The 18,922-nt window shown below is 55.7% G+C and overlaps 1 protein-coding gene across 2 annotated transcripts in view; it reads right to left on the minus strand.

Annotated features, from left to right (window-relative positions):
- FBLN1 (fibulin 1) overlaps positions 1–17,138 on the minus strand; it is an 86,103-nt gene extending 68,965 nt beyond the window's left edge. Inside the window, exon 1 of one of the 2 annotated variants that reach the window (XM_058568149.1) lies at positions 16,928–17,138. In XM_058568149.1, the coding sequence (XP_058424132.1) occupies positions 16,928–17,006 (79 nt within the window). In that variant the 5' untranslated portion in view covers positions 17,007–17,138. The remainder of the gene's footprint in view (positions 1–16,927) is intronic. The other variant, XM_058568148.1, reaches the window with a different exon arrangement.
- Between the last annotated feature and the right edge of the window lie 1,784 nt (positions 17,139–18,922).

Genomic DNA, 18,922 nt, shown 5'->3' on the forward strand with positions numbered 1-18,922 from the left:
AGAGACAGCATTTCTAGACCAGCCTCTGGGACCCACATCCACGCTCTCATTTAACCTTCGTAGCCACTTGTTGGCGTGGCGTCAGCTCTCATCCTACAGGTGAGGAACCTGAGGCTGGTGACGGTTTCTGCCCTGGATCTGCCGCAAGACTGAGTCTTTGCGCAGGAAAAGGAAAGACGAAGACTCCCAGGGTCGAGCAGCTGGCCCACATGCGCCCTCACAGCTGGACAACAGCCGGGCTGAGCTGGGAACCGGGCCCTCCAGTCCCCAGCCTGGCTCTCAGCCCCAACCCAGGCCGCTGCCCTGATGGGCCCCTCGGCTCACAGGAAGGAGAAGACCCCACTGTGCCCCAAGAGAGGAGCAGCCGGATACCAAGGTGCCCTCAGCATAAGGGACTCCCTGGCCGAGAGCCTTAGCACCAACAGCCTCTGCAGGCCGGGCAGAAGGTCACCCCTCGTGCAAGAGGACGTTGCAAAATTGGGCTTAAGAAACACCACGTGTTCTTACTGACGGCTCTCCAGCACCCAACGGGGTAAATCCTGCTGGGCTTGGCAGCGTTTCTTGGCACGGATGGCCATGGGTGTCCTGTTTAGGCTCATTATTCCTCTGAGGCCGGGCCCTCGGGTGGCCCCAGACGGGAGGCTCACTCTTGGGCTCAGCACAATCCCGGGACCTCCTAAAACACAGGCTCTGACGACCCGCCCTCAACCACGCCAGCGCCTCTGCAGTCACACTGCGTCCAGAACACACTGCCCTCGAACGCTCCGGGGGCAGGGGGAGAAACTGTCACTGCCACCAAGAGTGCTCACTTCCAGAAAGACCCTGGGGTGGTCAGCGCACGGCGAGGAGCTGAGGCTGGGCCAGCTGGCCATTGTGTACGGCCAGGGGAGGAAGGGCTTCCCCTGCCCCAGGGCTTCCGAAGAACTCTGAGCTGCTTTCCACCTTGAAGGATGTACCCTGCCCCATCCTCACTCCCCCGGGTGTGAGGGAGAGTCTGGCTGGCACGGGGAGTCTGAGGCAGTTTGGTTAAGGGTGACAGGCCACCCCATAGCAAAGCCCCCCAGTCTGCTACCACCTGGCCACTCAGCCCACACCTACCTCAGCTGCCCCCCTCCATACTCCCCGATGATGCCGTTTGGTGAACGTGGGAGATGCACCATGGGCTGGGGTTTGGATAAAACTGTCTGGCGCCCTGGGCCTCCCAGCACCTAAGCAGGAAAGCCATCCTGAGGGAGAGACACACAGTCACGGGGATCATCTCGAACGCTCCCACGCATCCATTTGTTCATCCCTTCATTCTGGCTTCAACTGACTTGAAGAAAAGCACTCACAAAAGACCTTATAAACGATAAAATATGGCCGCCCATCCCTGGGATGACTGTGACCCACGTGGCCTGACACTGAGGCTGATCTCCCTGCGCAGCCAGTCCCGGCTCCCCCTTCACCCCAACTCCAGCTGGACCCACTTAGCTCTCCCACCTGTGGTCTGACCCCTCGTGGCTTCTCACAGCCTCTCTCCAGTCCTGGGCGCCCCCCCCATCCAGTCTATCACCACCCCCTGCAGCCCGCCTGCCCACCAGCCTGGCCTGGGCAGCCCTCTGCTCCCACATCACACCGTGTGTGTGGAGCACAGCTCACCGTTTTCCCATATTCTGTCTGCCTCACCCTCCCAACCACAAACGTCTTGAGAGCTGGGCCTGTCTCTTGTCCTCCTCCACCTCGGCACAAAGCTGGCAGGCAGCTGCTACAGAGTTGAGTAAGAGCGTAAGCTTTGGAGTCAGACTTGGGCTCTGATCCCAGCTCCACACTTTCCTGCTCTGTGACCCTGGGCAGGCCACTTCACTTCTCTGAGCCACAGTTTCCTTGGCGGTAAAATGGGGCTCGAAATACCTTCGCAGAGTTGCTGAGAAGATGGATAAAGCTTATGAAGATCTGAGCACACAGTGTGCTCCAGTAAACAGCGGCTTGATTACATATTAAAGAAACAGAGGATTTGCTTGCCGTTGCCCATGAGAGATGGGGGTGCCATGGACCCATCTCGGGGTGCTGAATCCCCCTGGGATGTCGCAGCCCCAAAGCCCCCTCAAGTCTGAGAAAGGCAGGCACAGGCGAAGTTCAGGCTCCCGCAGCCGAGCTGAGCCGGCTGAGCAGGGCGAGAACTTTGTGCCCTGAGCTGTGGAAACATTTGGAAATGATTCCCGCTGGGGAGCCTTGAGCACTTTGAACATTATTCTCAGCAGGACAATAAAATGTTAAGTCCTTCACTCAGTCCAGAAACTTGGAATGTCCCTGGAATGCTCCGAGCAGCCAAAGAGCTGGAATCTGTGCAAAGCAGAGCCTCACAGCTGCCCGGGGTCAGCGTGCCCTCCTCGGGTGTGAGGCACCGTCAGCCAAGGGAAGGCTCCTACACGGCCCCATCAGAGAGGCCACGGAGAGCCCACCAGGGACCACGGCCTGGCTGGACGGTGATGAGGCAGACCCGGGCAGGGCATCACCGTCCTCATCATAATAAACAGCCCCGACATGTGACGGGCCCTGCAGAGAAGGCCTCACGCATTTACCGTCTCTCACTCCCTCGGCCCCTTAAACTCCTGTTTATGCCACCGTGTCAGGCACATGGTGTCACACTGTCAAGCAGAAGTGCCATCGTTTCTGACGCATTCCCCCTCTTGGCATCTATGTCACCTGATATTTCACCATCAGCAACAAACAACTCTGGTTTGAACATCTTTATTTGTGTATCTTTATTCCTAAAGTCACGATTATTTGCTTAGGCCAAAGCCCCCCGAAGGAGAGAAGCTGCGTCACAGGGAAGACATCATCACGGCTCTTGATACGTACAGCTGTCCCGAGAGGCGCCCCCACTCACACAGCCCCGCTGACCCTGCGACTGGACCAGGATGACCAGTGGTTTTAAACAAACCAGGACCTTGGCTGATGGGTGGCCAGCTGGAGCCAGGCGAACTGGCCAAAGCTCACGGGCCCCGGCTCAAGGCTGAGGTATTGACCTGGGGACGAGCTGAGAGCTCCAGCTTAGTCAGAGGGACCCGAGGGGAGTGCCAGCCCCTCTTTCATCATGCTCCCCTGGAGTGCTTGCGGCTGCTCTGGGGACATCGCCGTGCAGAGGGTGGAGGAAGGTTTCAGCATCCGCCAGAACTGGGTTTGAACCCCTGACCTCCACTTAGCAGCTCGCTGTCCCTGGGCAAATTCCTGACGCCATCTGTGCCTCAGGCTCCTGATCTGTGAAATGGGGCTTGGACCCTGAATTACTGGGTTCTTGTGGGGCCTGATGCACAGAAGCAGTCAGAGATTTCCCACTCCCATTCCTCCTCTACTCCCATTCGCCGCGTGCCTTAAGTGCCCCGCCACCAAACTGTCACATCAGTGGCTGTAGGTACGGAACCTGGAATTCAAACGTAATTAAGAATGGAAGAAACCGAATGGAGTTAAGTCACCAAACAGTGATGTGAAAGTAGATGTCAAGGTGTCCTCGTCGCCACCCGGACCACGCCCCGCCCACCCCAACCAGTGGGTGACGAGCTCTGTGCAGCACTCAGCTGCCACTTAACGCCCCTGACGCTCCCTACCAACCTCTCATCCCACTGCTCCTCGGCCTAGGCCCCAGCCCCTCGAGGCTCTGGTCCTTCTCTGTCCAGCTCTGTCACCTCCCCACCTCCAGACACTACCCAATTCTTTTAGGATGTCCCTCGACACCGTGTCTCCCCACCACCACTGCCATCTCCACTGGGGCTCGATCATTCCTGACCCCTCATGATGCACCAAGCACAGCACCAGCCTTTGTGAGTCTTACTTAATTCCCACAAGATCCCAGTGAGACCAGTTCATTATGTTCCCCATTTTGCAGATAAGAAAATTCAGCTCAGAGAGGTTAAGTGACCAGCTCTGAGCCCCATAGCCAGAGGGGTCAGCAAGTGGCAAAGCCAGGCTTTGGGCCAATCTTCCTCAGCGAAAAGAAGAGGATTGGCAACAGATGTTAGCTCAGGGCTAATCTTCCTCAAAAAAAAAAAAAAAAGAGTGCATGCATCCTGTCCAAGAAAAGGTCTGTTCTTAACTTATGTTCAGAAACAAAGCCACCCGCCTCCTTCCGACCATTTCCTTTAGATGGGCAGGACCACGCTCTCTGAAGCACAAAGCCAGTGCTGCTCCACTCCCCAGACACATCTCTTCCAAGACACATCCCAATTAGAAAGGGCCATAAAGATCTGGCTTTGCTGTTTTCACACTGGTCCCCTTGGTAATAAACAAGCTTTACTCCGGTGGTGAAAATCAAGTGAGGTCAGAAAGGGAGGCGCGGAGGCCCCGGGAAAGAGTGCTGGACGGGGAGCCGGGCTGGTGTCCCCACTTTGTCCCTGGCGTTTACGGGGAGAGTGTAGTCACTATAAATGTCTGTTGTAACCTGGAGGAAGGGTTTGAAAAATCATTACCTACTGTGTTGGGACGTCAAAGACTCCAACCTTCTAGTCTACTAAAATCCTGTTGAGTACAACAGTCTGGTTTTGTGGACCATTATTTGTCTTTCCTTGTTTCCTGTAGAATAAGGGTTATATACGCATCCTTAGGTTAAATTCATTTTAACTTCCCCATGAGTGTTGCTTTTGAGAGCTGAGCACTTAACATTAAATTAAACACTTCGTTTAAATTTTTTTTTTTTTCCTGAGGAAGATCAGCCCTGAGCTAACATCCGATGCCAATCCTCCTCTTTTGCTGAGGAAGACTGGCCCTGGGCTAACATCCATGCCTATCTCCCTCCACTTTATATGTGACGCCGCCACAGCATGGCTTGATAAGCAGTGCGTCGGTGTGCGCCCAGGATCTGAACCGGTGAACCCCGGGCCGCCACAGCGGAGGGCACGCACTCAACCGCTGCACCACCAGGCCGGCCCCCTGGTTTAAATGTTTATTGTTGAAGACATTATGCTCGGTAAATAAGCCAGTCACAAAAGGACAAATCCTGTATGATTCCACTTACATGAGGTCCGTAGAGGAGTCGAGTTCAGAGACAGAAAGTAGAATGGTGGGAGCCAGGAGGTAGTGTCGGGGAAATGGGGAGTCAGTGCTGAATGGGGACAGAGCTTCAGTTTGGGAAGATGAAGAAGTTCTGGAGATGGATGGTGGTGACAGCTGCACAACAATGTGAATGTACTTAATGCCACTGAACTATACACCTAAAAAGGGTTAAAATGGTCAATTTTATGTTATGTACATTTCCTTACCATAAAAAATACATTTAAAGTTGAGTGTTTGTGTGCTATTTTGTACTCCCCTTCATTAGGAAAGGAATTGGATGTTTTTGCTGATTAACTCACTTGCTGTTTTCAATTGATGTCATTTTAATGCACTAATCTGAACACTGCAGAGAGGTAATTTGGTAAACTGTATCGTAGAATGTTCTTGTACAGGGATTTGAAAGTGAATGCAGTGTTTTACATGGCAAGCTAGGAGACCTCAAAAGGGAACAGATAAAATGTTCAGTAACAAAGTAAATTGTAACTTTGTAACCAAAATAAAGGTGATTTAAAAGTAAAAAAAAATGACAAAAAAAATCTCCAGGATCATACTTTCACCGCGTGTCCCAGGCGGTGGCCGTGGAGGCTGGACAGACGGAGGAGAGGCCGGGGGCCTGACGTTCGGAGTCGCTCCGGCTCTGACCCCCTGCATCACCTCGGCTCACTGCACTTAGTGGTTGGGTCACCTCTCAGTTATCCGAAAGCCAGCGTCCTGAGCTTTGCCATCCCATCACCAAAGCTGGGGACTACCTGAGGCCCACAGAGGCGCCTGTCTCCTGCCCCCAGTCGTGGATTTGTCCCTCGAAGCTCCCCTCCCCGCCAGCGCATCCCATCACACCCCGACTCGGCGCCTTCTCAGTGCCGGCCTGGCTGCTCCAGAGTAAGGAGGGAGCAGCTGGGGCAAATGATTGTCCCGTTGGGGGCCTTCTGGAGGTGACTGGGAGGCCCTCCTTCCAGCATCGCTTCCCCCGGACACACAAAGCAGGAGCTCAGCAACATTGTGGAAGGGGAAAGAGAAAGATTCCCAGGCAGTGGCCCCACTCTGACAGAGGACATACAGGGGGGCCAGGGGCAGGAAGAGAACCAGGTGACACCCCCTACCCGACACCACACCTCACTGGTACCAAGGGGTTTGCAGAGGTCCACAGCGTCTAAGCAGAGATCAACCAGGCCAAGCAGCACTCACAGACCCCCTGGCAGCACCTCCAGGAGGGCTTAAAATCAAAGAAATCCCGTGCACAGACCCCGCCACATCTGAGCGGCCCTCCTAGATCATGTCAGGAGAGCAACTTGGAGAAAACGAGGCCATCTATCCCCGACCCTGGGAGCGATGGCAACATCCACGAAATCACTTCAGGTGACTCCATGCTGGCTGCCCACCCACGCCCGTCCCTGGACTGTAGATGCTCTTAGGAGAGAAGTGGTGCCCGGGGCCAGCCTGGAATCTTCTCTCTCAGATCATTTCCCTCTCTTATGAGAAGAAGCTTCAATCAAGCACAGTTTTAATCTCTGATTCCTGTAATCTGACGGTGTGGATTAGATCCACCAAGCATTATACTAAATATAAGTCAAGAATAAACTCTCGGGCCGGCCCCGTGGCTTAGCGGTTAAGTGCGCGCACTTCGCTACTGGCGGCCCGGGCTTCAGATCCTGGGCGCGCGCCGACGCACCGCTTCTCCGGCCATGCTGAGGCCGCGTCCCACATACAGCAACTAGAAGGATGTGCAGCTATGACATACAACTATCTACTGGGGCTCTGGGGGGGGGAGAAGAATAAACTCTCTTGTAACATCTTGTTAGCTTTCAACTCAGACGTTCCAAGGGAAGGCATCGTTGTGGGTTAAAACTGCTCAGCCCTGAACCTGCTCCACGTCTTACTGAACCTCACTGAGCTCCCTTTGCTCTCTCTGTCAAACGGGGCAGTAACTGCGTAGGGCCGGGAAGATCAATGAGATAACCTACCCAAAATGTTTCAATCAGTACCTGACCACAGAAAGAAAGAAATCTTCAAAATAAAATAAACATAGAAGTTTCTGCACCATGACGGGGAGGACATTCTTTTTCACACACCCCAAGGCTGACACATCGCCAGATGGCCGACACCCCCCATGTCACCTCTCTTCAGGAAAGAGACACACCTGCCTGAAGCAATTGGTGAGCAGGTGGACAGAGACAGTCTGATTCACAGGCGTCAGATACCATTTGTCACAGCAGCTAAAACTCAATTCCTTCCAGGTGAATTAAGCCTTCATAAGGATTATGGTGCAGACTGTGAATCAGCGTGATTTTGATGGACGCCAAGGGCATGCTACATGTTCTGAGCCAGCTGAGGCCCACGGTCTGCGGAGCACGCACTCTTGTTGAGTGGTAAAGATATGGACGCATGTTCTTTCCAAGACTACAGATGCCCGCTGGCAGTCGGAGGGGTTCTGTACTGCTCCTTGGGTGGAGGCTTCCAGAATGTCAGCCTGCCACCTATAAACATCACAGGGGCTTTGGGCAATGCCTGATCAGCCTGCGAGCCACCAAGATGTAATAGGCAGGTTGCTCGTTGTGCAGTGTTGCTGTGGGACAGCTCTAGAGGCCTGGGGTCTGGTTACAGCTCCACCACTGAGGGCCCATCCACTGGGAGTAAGTCCAGGCCTCAGTTTCCTCATCTGTAAACTGGGTGGAGGAGGTAGCCCGGAGTCAAGCGAAGGCTTTCCAAACTCCACCTCGTGTACGGACATGGGTCTGACAAAATTTCCACTGGATTGCAACAAAATGAGGAAAGGAAATGACCGAGGAAGCTTTTCCAAAAGCCAGCCTGATTCCGTTTAAAAGGCTTTCTCTCTTTTTTTTTTTTTGCTGAGGAAGACTGGCCTTGAGCTAACATATGTTGCCAATCTTCCTCTTTTTGCTCGAGGAAGAGTCACCCTCAGCTAACATCTGTGCCCATCTTCCTCTATTTAGTATGTGGGTCGCTGCCACAGCATGGTTTGATGAGTGGTGTGGGTCTGCGCCCAGGAATTGAACCTGGGCCACCGAAGCGGAGTGTGCCGAACTTAACCACCAGGCCATGGGGCCGGCCCCTAAAAGGCTTTTTTTAATTCTGAGACCTTGTCCACCCAAAACACAGGGCACTAAAATGCCCTTTATATATATGAAATGGGCAGATACAAGATGGTGGTTGGCTGGGTCTCTGCTTATTTTATATCTTAATATTCTCACGTGGCAAAACAAAAATTTGACAAGCTCTGTGCACAAATGAGAAGGGGGGAAAGGTGTGTCATCAGAAGCTGGGAGCAAGTCAATTTTCTTGATTTCCTCTGCTTAAGCTCAAAACCTCAGAGGCAGCCGAGGGGCCTCAGGTGTTTCAGAATGTTACTGGGATCCTGATGTTGTTCTATGTGTCTTCTGAACTTGCCACCCTGCAAGGCTCATGCTCGATCTGCCCCATAGCCCTGTCTAAAGCTGGAGCAAAAAGTTGGAGCGGGTCCCATGGCGTCCAGGACCCACATCACTGGGCAGCCTGAAATGCAACGAGATGCCAACCACAGAGACGTCAACAGGAAATTCCAAGCAAAGACAACCATGCAAGACTCAGCCCACCCCTTCCAGAGGCCCTCCCCTCCCGAGCCCCTCTTAGGACCCTTCCAAGCATGCTCTAGCTTAGGGCAAGAGATCCAGAGGTGAAAAGGCAGGACCCTGTCCTAAAGGGGACAGTCCGGGGAGACGCCAGGCAATTGTCACTGGGTTGTGTTCCAGTGCCTCTGCACCCCTTGTAGGTCTAGGATGAGCACAGACCCATCTCCCCCTTCAAGGCCACCCAACCTCCCCAGGAGGAAGCAGGACATGCCCGAGTCTGCTCTTACGGCTCCAGACCCTGCCCCCAGCACAAGAGTTGCTGGTGCCCTCCCACCCCCACTCGTCACAGCACCCATCACAGAAAGAGAGGGGTCTTGGATAGAGAACCGGCTAGTAGGAGGCAGCAAGAGAGGACCAGAAGGCACATCTCTGGGAAGGGGAAGAGAAGCATCTCCCACATTGATCCCTCCAGGCAGCTCTGGTCCAGGCAGTGACCTCCTGGACACGGGGGCTGCCCTCACCCTCCGACATCTCTACAGCATCCCACTCTGCAGGACCCATCTCCCTGGTTTTCCTCTCAACTCTCCAGCCACCTGTCACGTGTCCTCTGCACCTGGCCTTTGGAAGCTGGAGCTCTGCGGGCTGGGTGGTCCCGAGTCCACTCCTCTCCTTGGGCTAGCTCATTCACACCCACACCAGTTCAAAGGTCCCTTCCTCCTGGAATTCCTCCCTAACTACCCCCCCAACACACACACACGTACATGCGCACGCGCACGCACACGCACATGGTGCTGATCCATTTCCTCTCTTGCATGGTCTCTTTGCACCCTGAACTTCCCAGCACCTAGCACAAATAATTAACTGCGTGTGTACTTAGTGCCACAAAGGCTGGGACGGGCTCCATCTCGTTCTGTGCCCTGGCCCATGCCTGCCCCAGAGCAGGAACTCAATAAATATCTGTGACAGAATGAGTGGACAAACAGTCTCATGTGATCCTAGCAACTCTACGAAACAGGGCAGAGAGAGATTAAGCAAGTTGCCCAGGGCCCTGGAGCCACCGAGGCGGCAGTCGAATCCTGCTCTGACTCTAAAGCTCACACACACCTACTATAAAATGCCGAAAAAAACTGGCTTCCCCCGAAGCTGGACTTAGAAAAATCAAGACCTTTCAGTAAGAAAGATGAGCAAGGCAGTTCAGTGTCCTGCTTAGGAATACAATGCGAGAGCCAAGCTGCTCAGGTTCGAATCCTGGTGCTACTGCTTAGCAGCTGTGTGCCCACAGGCCCGCTACTTGGCCTCTCTGTGCCTCGGTGTCCTCACACTGACAATGGCTAATGGGGATAATGACAGGAATGGTGTAGAGTGGGCTGCAGAAAGAAGTCTTTAAGTCAAAATAAGAAGCGTATGTAGGTAGCAAAACTTACAGTACAATCCAAAGGAAAAACAGGTTCAAGAAAATTACTAGCTCCCTTCATTAGCATAAAAATATTCTAACAGCTCCCATCTGGAAACCAGTCCTGACAACGTCCCAGCTACCACCCAGGGCCTGGGAACCCCCTGAGCAGGTGAGCTACCTTGCTGTTTCTCCTCCTCAAATTGCCCGGGAGAGCTCAGTCCCGTGGTCCCTTGTCCCCTCTCTCGCCATCTCTCTGGGTGGTCTCCTGCAGCTTCAACCACGAGCTGAGACTCCCAAGTTTCTGTCTGCAGCCTCATCTCACCCGGGGCCCAGGCTCCACCTGGACGTCTGACAGGGTGCTTACGGTGTTCACACAAAACTCTGATTCTTCCCACCACCTCCCCACCCCCACACCCGTCCAGCCTTCTCTGTCTTAGTAATTAGCAATCACCATCCATCTAGCTACTCCAGCCAAAATAACAGGGTCAGAATTACTCCTTCTCCCTCACCCTCTACATCCAATCCCTCGGCAACTCCTCTCCACTCGACCTCCCAAACGCCCTAGCTCTGGCCACTTCTCACCGGCCCCCTGACTGCCACCTCGTCCAGGGCATCTTTAGTCCTGGATCCTGCAGGAGCCACCATGCTGCCTTATCCTGCCTCCACTCTCGTCTCTGTATAATCTACTCACCATGCCATGGTCCAGACTGACTTCTACAAATGTAAGTCAAATAATGTCACCCCTGCTTAAAATCCTCTAGTGGCTTCCCAGTGCACTTAGGATAAAATCCAGTCTGCACCCAAATTTTTAAGGCCCTACATGATTGCACTGACCCTCTCTGGCACCCTCCTCCCCGCTCCCTTTACTCCTCTGGCGAGGCACAGCCTTCCTCCAGTCCCTCCAACACACCTGGTCCCACCTGGGGGCCTTTGGCCAGAGGTTCCCTTTGCCCACAAGCTCTTCCCAGGTCTTTTCAAAGATGGCTCCTCGCCATTCACATCTCAGCTCACGTGTCACTTCCCCGCTCCACTCACTTGAGAGCCACCCTCGTCCCGCAGTCACTACTATGGCATGTATGGTCCTTGGGGCGCTGATCCCTACCAAGACATTCGTCTGTTTCTATGTTTACTATTCCTACGGGCAGTGGGCTGAATGGTGGCCCCTAACGAGATACGGCTCGTCCTGAGCACTGGAATGTCACCTTATTTGGAATAAAGGTCTTTGCCAGTGTAATTAAGGATCTCAAGATGAGCTCATCCTGGAGCATCCAGGTGAGGCTTAAATCCCACGAGTGTCCTTACAAGAGGCAGGGAGAGGAGGAGAAGGCCAGGTGAAGACAGGCAGACACTTGAGTGATGCACCAGCCACAAGCCAAAGAAAACCAGGAACCACTAGGAGATGAAAGAAGCAAGGATGGATCCTCCCCTAGAAACTTCAGAGGGAGCGAAGCCTTGTAGACACCTTGAAATCAGACTTCTGGCCTCCAGGATGGTGAGAGGATAAACTCCTGTTGTTTTAAGCCACTTGGTTTGCAGTAATTGGGTCTGGAGCCATAGGAAACTCTCATAGTACGCAAGCTCCATGAGGCGGGGTCCTGGTCTGTCCCATGTCCCCCAGGCCTAGGCCGACGCCCACCTCCGCAATGCGTGCTCGTGGAATAAACGGACAAACTGACAAATGATGGATGCATGACAGACAGCTCCTCAGGGTCAGGCTAGGCTCCCAGGAGATGCTCAGGAAATTACTGAACAGAACTGAAAAAGAGCCTATAAATTATACCACTTAGCAGCTAAGCGACCTTGGACAAGCCACTTCCCCTTTCTGGGCCTCACTTTCCCCACCTATACAAAGAGAGTGGACCAGCTGATCTGCAGTTTCTGTACCCTGATAAACAAACCATTTCTTCCCAAATTCTCCTCACGTGCCCGACGTAAAACCCATCCCCGGCCCCGTAGGACTCCAAGGCTGGCTCGTAGGTTCTCACATCTTTGCTACTAACCCAGAGGTGCAGGGATCCCAGACCCTCATCTACGTGGTATCCCCTCTGAGTGCTGGCAGTGCAGGTAACAGCACACACCGCAAACCTTTCACGGGGCAAAATATGGCTCTAGGCCCCTGGCCCTGGGAGGAGTAACCAGGGGCCCTTGCCCATTGGGTCTCCCAGGAAGTCGGCCAAAGAGCTGGCGGGAATCGGTCTCCTGACTTGCGGCGCTGGCCATGTCAGCACGGCCCTCTGGCAGGATCACTGGAGAAGGCCAGGGGCAGGGTCCTGACAATTAAGCAGGAACATGGCTCTTCAGGGGCTGGGCCCGCCCTGCTGGGTGCAGGACCCAGGACCAGCCAAGAGCACTTTCCTTTATAGAAGCGCCAGGAAAGGGGAGACACTCTCTTCCCTCTGTCAGTTCCAGACCTCTCCCAGCATCCTGTGGCCAGAGCCAGCCATCCCTGCCAGCTGTCCCCGCATGCACCACCTCCTGCTGCAGTGGGAGGCGCACTGGCGGCCTCCGGTTCCTTGGGGGGCTCCTGAGCCCACTCCAGATGGCAGCGAGGATGGCCTGACTCAGGACACACCTGAGGGCCAGCCCCGAGCTCAACCCCCCAGTAAGCCGCCCTCCCACAAGCATAGGACAGGCTCGTCCACTGACCTCAAGCAAGGAAGGTGTCGTCACCCTGGCGGTCACCTCCTGTCAAGCCGGCTGTGAGCCCCTCAAGGGCCCAGGCTGTGGGCCCCACTTCCATGGTCTCCCCTGGGTGTGGAAAACCCCTGCCCTTCCTAAGGATGCCTCTTGAGTACGCAGCACTCAGTTATAGGATTAAAGTGCCGTCCAGCCAGGGGTCAGGTGCATGGAGTCCCACATCCTGGTCCTCTATTCACTACCATGTGTCCCGGGCAAGTTACTTAACTGCTCTGGGCCTTAGTTTACATGCCTATAAAATGGAAATAATCACAGTACCTACATCACAGTGTTGTTGAGAGAATTAAATTCGTGACGAAATGTAAGACCTTTCAATTAGATAATTTCCTAGAGCAGAGCGTGTTCTCATTCCATATTTAAGGAAACAGTCAAGCTCTCTCGTGTCGGAATTGGGACCAGTCTCCTGACCCCCTTCCAGTGCTGGCCCCCACCGTGTAGGACCCTCCTGCTAACACGCCGGCGGCTGGAGCAACAGGCACCTGGCTCCCTCCTAACCCAGCCTCTGGGAGGACCAGCCTGGGGCTTAAAGGAAGTGGGCCCAGTGGAAAGAGCACTGGCCGCAGAGCCCAGCCTCGGGTCTCACCCTGCCTGCTACGAGCAGGGTGACGTGGGGCATCCGAGCTTCCTCCAGGCTGAAGGGTCTCTGATCCCAGGAAAGTCAACGTGAGGGGTGTCTCCCTCCCCCCACTTTGTTATAAGGCCACATTTGTGATCATTACAAGGAAATGGTAACCATATGGAGTCTGCAAAAGCATTTATTAAATAAATTGTTATAATTTGATGCTTTCCAAAAGAAAAATCTTTTATTGTACAAAACATACTGGCAAAATAACTGTGCACCCTATTAGAACTGTTTTCATAAAACTTTACCTGCAAAGCTGCCCCACCCACTGTGCCCATTGCTCACAGAGCCCCACTTTCAAGAGAATGGGGGGCAGAAGGGGTGCGCTGCTGGAGACGTCTCTTGTGGTCTTCCCCAAGTGTGAAGTGGGGGCAGAACTCCTGGAAGCTCCCCAGAAGTCCCACGTTCTCTTGCGCCTCTAGGCCTTTGCCCATGCCATTCCCTCTGCCTAGAATACCCTCTCCACCCTCCTCCCAGCCCTACCCACGAACCCAGCCAACTCCTGCTCCTTCACATCCCAGTTTGCATGCTGCTTCCTCCAGGAAGTCTTCCTGACTCTCTGCCAGTTGGAGGTTGGTTTGTAATTGTTCACTTGTCTGGATCTCCGGGGGGATGTGAGCCCCATGGGGAGAAGGGCTGGGTCTCTCTTCCTCCCTGCCGTATCCCCAAGACCTAGAACAGCGTCTGGCACAGAGCTGGCCCTCAGCAGGTATTTAGTGTGTGAATGACTGAAGGCCTAAGGAGGCCGGCTGAGGCCACTGTGCACAACTCTTACCGCCACGGCTTTGGCACTCAGCGGCTAAAGCTTCAGTCACCCGGTTGGGCCTCCTTCCCAGCTCCTGGCTGGGAAATTCAGTGTTAGTGGAACTCTCAGAGCAATCTTGGGGAAAAGGATACTGTCCTACCCCGGGGAAGGGGACAACACAAATAACAGATCCTAACAGTACAGCTACCATGGCCGGCACCGTCCTGCGTTCTCTCCCCCCATCCTCAAGGCAACCTAAGAAGCGGGTTTCTGTTACCTCCGTTTTATAAATGAGAAAACCACCAAACCATCCCGTGGGCTCTTCTGAGGGAAGACAGGCAGAGCTGTTTTCCATCCCACAGACGCTAGGACCCGAAGATGACTGAGCCATGCTTTCCCCCTCCACCCCCACCGCAGCACAGTCCAGCAGGGGCGGCAAACGCAGCCCTGAGTTGAGGGGGCCTCAGGCAGTGCCAGGAGGGAGGTGTGACCAGAGCTGTGGGCCCCCGGAGTCTTGTCTTCATGCATCTGGCGCTCTAGCAACCCCCCTCGGCCCGTCTGGCCCCCGCCACCCGACTGGGAAACTTCCAAGAGTGGCAGCGGCTCGGGCCACATGTTTCCAAGCCAAGTCCTCTTGGCCTTTGTTCTCCGACTTTCTCTGTAATCAGTCGGAAACGCTGCCCGCTGGAGCCAGAGGCCAAGAAAGTCTTAGAGAAAACACAGTCGTCTTCCCCCACACCCTCCTCCTCTCCACTCCCTCCCGCCCTAGCTCTCAGTAAAGCCCAACCGGACAGACAGAACAGGACAGACCGGAGGCTGCGCTCTGCCCACTGGCACAAAAGAGCATTCTGCATTTCGGTGACCAGGTCGCCAAATGAGTTTCAGCAGATTAGCTGACGGGCTCACCCCTCGATGGCCTTTTCCACGATCACTCTTAAATTGCCTGTCTCCTCGTGGACCCCACGGCTCTCCAGAGGGTGGGCACGGTGTCACCCTAGCACGGCCCCACAGGGCTTCAGGGAAACTGACAGCTGCTGAGCTAACCCTGCAGTCTCCAAACCCTCTCCCCAAACCACACCAAACTTGTTGAAACCCAAAAGAGGGACCTCCCCAAAGAAACAAATGGCCACAGGATGATCCGGGTGCTCTCATCCAAGTGTGCAACGAAGAGGTTTCTTTTACACGCTTCAAGTTAGGACTTTCTCTATGAAGAAGGACGGTTGCGCGCCTCTCCAGCCTAGCAATTCCCAGGTGTTCCTTCAAAGTCGGACACTGCCAGGCTGCAGCGGAACTTTCTCGCACAGAAGGCAGACAAGAACAGCAATGGAGGATCTGGGGTCAGGCTCGGCAGAGGTCAACTACGCCTTCTCTCTGGGCCTCAGAGTCCTTATCTGTAAAATGCAGGGGTCTCTGGGGCCCCTCCCATTTCCAACAAGAGTGCTGTGTGGCCCCCCGTTTGAGCCCCCTCTGCACCTTCACTCCAGCCAGCGATCACCTGGATGCCCTTCCTCCCCGGCTCGCCTGACCAGCTCCTGCCCAAGCACCAGCTCCTCTAAGAAGCCTCTCGTGAGCCCGGGGGCCTGGGACAGCTCTTGCTGCCAGCACTGAGCCCTGTGCCTCCCTGCACCATCTCCCCCACGAGATGTCCCCGAGGACGGAGCAGGTGGCGGGAACACCCAGAGCCCCGTGAAGGTCTGCCGCAGCCAGCCAGCAAGCCAAGAAACCTCTGCAGAGCTCTCCCCACCCTCACCAGCCTCTCCTTGAATCCCCAGACCATCTTTAGCTGGGACAAGCGACCTTTTGACCAAGAAGGAGGATGCTTACTGGAAAGTTTAAAAGAAACTCAGCTAAGCCAGACATAAAGAATCTGGGACCTGAGGGTGGTCAGGACTCTAGTCTGGGCCTGGCCCCGGGAGGAACAAAGACTCCAGGAGGGCGGGCCTGGCAAATGAGTGATGAGCTACAGGTCAGCAGAGAGATCAGAGGTCATGGCTCTGCTCACCCACAGCTGCTCTAATCCACAGTGCCTCGTGGTCACCTCCCAGGAGCAAGGCCTTGAGGATTAAGGGAGAAAGAGGGGCACAGCTGAGTGCTCACCGTCCGCATGCTGTCAGTCCCAGGGCTGGGGGCTCCGGGCCATGGATCCCCTAGTGGAGACTCTGTCCCCCTGGCCACAGGGTGGGTGGGTTTGGAAGTAGCCTGTGCCCAGCCCCAGCTGAGTATGGAGCCTGGCGGAACCTCTGCCTCCTGGCCCTCTGTGTCCCAGGAGGGCAGGCAGGGGTTTCCCCACACACAGCCATCTCTCTGAAAATCTCCAGACTGTTCTTTGCATTCCTGATTTCTTCGTGTCCCCCCTCTATCCCTTCACTGGTTTTGTCTCCTAGGCAAATCACCGTTCCGCACCTCCCAGTCTGTTTTCTCATCAGCAAACTGGGTACAACAGCCCCTGTCTAGGTGGGGCAGTGAGACTAGGTGTGCCAAGGGCCCTCCCGGTGCAAAGAGCAGGGCACCAAGGGGGCTCGGCAGCCCCCAGCTAGCGCTTCCTCCCCGCGCCAACCCCACCTTGAGTGGGCCTAGGAGGGCAGCATGGGTGTGAGTGGGCCTGCAAGGGGATGTGTTTGAGGGGGACCCCGTCATTAAAACCAGCCTCCAAGTCAGCGACGTGGTTAAGACCGGAGCTGGGAGTGGGGTGAGGGGGAGGGATCGTCGCTGGGGCCAGGCCGGGGCGGCGCACGGGCTCCGAGCCCCTGGCAGCTCCAGAACTCCCAAGGAGCGCGGAGCTGGGTGGTCGGGGGAGTTGGGGGGAGACACTAAAGTGGGGGCCGTGGACTCGGGGCGCTCCCTCCCTCCCGGCCCGCCCCCCGCGCCCCTACCTCGGGCCGCCAGCAGTGAGAGGCCGCCGAGCAGCAGCAGCGGCAGCGGGACCCGGCGCGACGGCGCGGCGCGCTCCATGGGGCAGGCGGGCGGCGGGCGGACAAAGGCGCGGGCGCGGGCGCGGTCCTGGGCTCGGGGCGCGGCGGGCGGGCAGCGCGGGCTCCACGCTCCGGCCGAGCCTCCGCAGCCAACGCTGGGCCCCGGCCACGCGGTTCAATTATCCCGCCCCGGAGGAGGGCGCGGGGGAGGGCGCGGCGGAGGCGGGGCCGCGGGGCGCCAGGTCCCCTCCCTCGCGGGCCGCCCCCCGCCGGGGACAGCTAGGGCCCCCTACCTCCTCGCACCCCGGCGCCGAGGGGCGCGCAGGCCCACGGCTGGGTTGGGAGCGGGGACCCCAAACTTCTCCCTGCTGGGGGCCAGGGAAGGGGGGCGCATTCGGGTGGGAGGCACTCCCACCCCCTACCACCCCTCACCCCCCTGCGCGAGTGAAACCCGATCCCCTCCCCACCCGCCGGCTCGAGGGGCGGGCTCGGTATCAGAGGTTGGCTCCGCCCGACTCCGCGGAGAGGGCGGGGGATCCGGACCCAGGCAGCGGGGGGTGTGGGGGAGTGTCCCCGAGGGTCGGAGGCGCCTTCTGGGGGGAATAAGGGCGGTGTCCTCTCCGGGGATCTCCCTGCAGGACGCGGCCACGCGAGCAAAGCCCCGCACCCACTCTCTGCTCGTTTCCCGCCTTCCGCCGCCCTGCGCGCGCGCGGGTCGCCCGGGCTCCGCAGGTCGGTGACCGACCGAGGCGTGTCCCGGGCTGGGACCCGGCTCTGCCCTCAGGGGCCTGCCAGTCAGGCGAGGCAGACAGACTTGAAGCAACATCCCGACACCGACACCGGTGGAATGTGATGAACCCGGAACACCGAAGCCCAGGGGAAAGGAGACTCATTTTGCCGGAGAGGAAGCTGCCTTGAGCTGGGCCTTCACGAACCACTTCTTTGTGTAGGAATTCATGACTGCAGCCAGTCCGTGGTTACAGAGGATGAGTTAGTCTGTCGGAACCATAAATAGATTTATTAAAAAACCATACACTAAACTAATGCAGGTGAAGATGCTGAGCAAGACCCATAGGAACACCATTCACTGAACGTGTGGATCCCCTGACCCCAGCGATTCCCCTCCCAGGTTGACACTCAGCAGAAACGCACACACACCTATACGTGCACCAAAGGAGAGACAGGCAGGCGCCGGAGTGTTCATAGCAGCACTATTCATAATGGCTTCCAGCTGGGAACTGCCCAACATCACCAACAGCAGAATGGAAACACTGTGGGATAGTCACACCTTGGAGCCCTACACAGCTCTGAAGAATGAGTGCTTGACAATTCACACAGCAACCAGGATGGCTCTCACGGACACAGTGTGACAATAGAGCCAGACACTAAAGAACACGGATTGCGTGATTCTGTCTGTGTGAAGGACAAGAACAAGTTAGAAGTCCGAGAGTGATGACCCCCGGGGTGGATTAGTGACTGGAGGGGCCACAAGGGGACTTGCTGGGGGGCTGTTAGGATCTGTTTTTTTATCTGCCTATTGGTTACAAAGTTGGGTTCGGTTTGTGAAAATGTATCAAGCTGTTCACTTGCAATATGTGCCGTTTTCTGAATGAATGCTAGATTTAAAAATCGAAGACAAAAAAACTCATCTGCCCACAGGATGCCTCCTAAGTTTGAGGTTTGCAGAGAGCCCAGAAAATCTCATGAAAGGTGCCCGCTTGCTAACTGCCTCCCAGGTTAGGGAGGCTTCCGAAGAGGTGACATGGGACTGGCCCTTGAAAGATGAGCAGAAGGGTTTCCTGGGCAGAGGGAATAGCATCTGCAAAGGCATGGAGGCACCAGAGACCCCGGGCAGCTCAGGGAGGATATCTGGTCCATTTTGAGAATAAGGGTGCCCTGGAAAGATGTTAGAGTAGAGAGAAGGTGTGGTGTGTGCCCAGGGTATTATGTGCCCAT

Source organism: Diceros bicornis, chromosome 25, assembly GCF_020826845.1.
Source record: "Diceros bicornis minor isolate mBicDic1 chromosome 25, mDicBic1.mat.cur, whole genome shotgun sequence".
Taxonomy (NCBI): domain Eukaryota; kingdom Metazoa; phylum Chordata; class Mammalia; order Perissodactyla; family Rhinocerotidae; genus Diceros; species Diceros bicornis.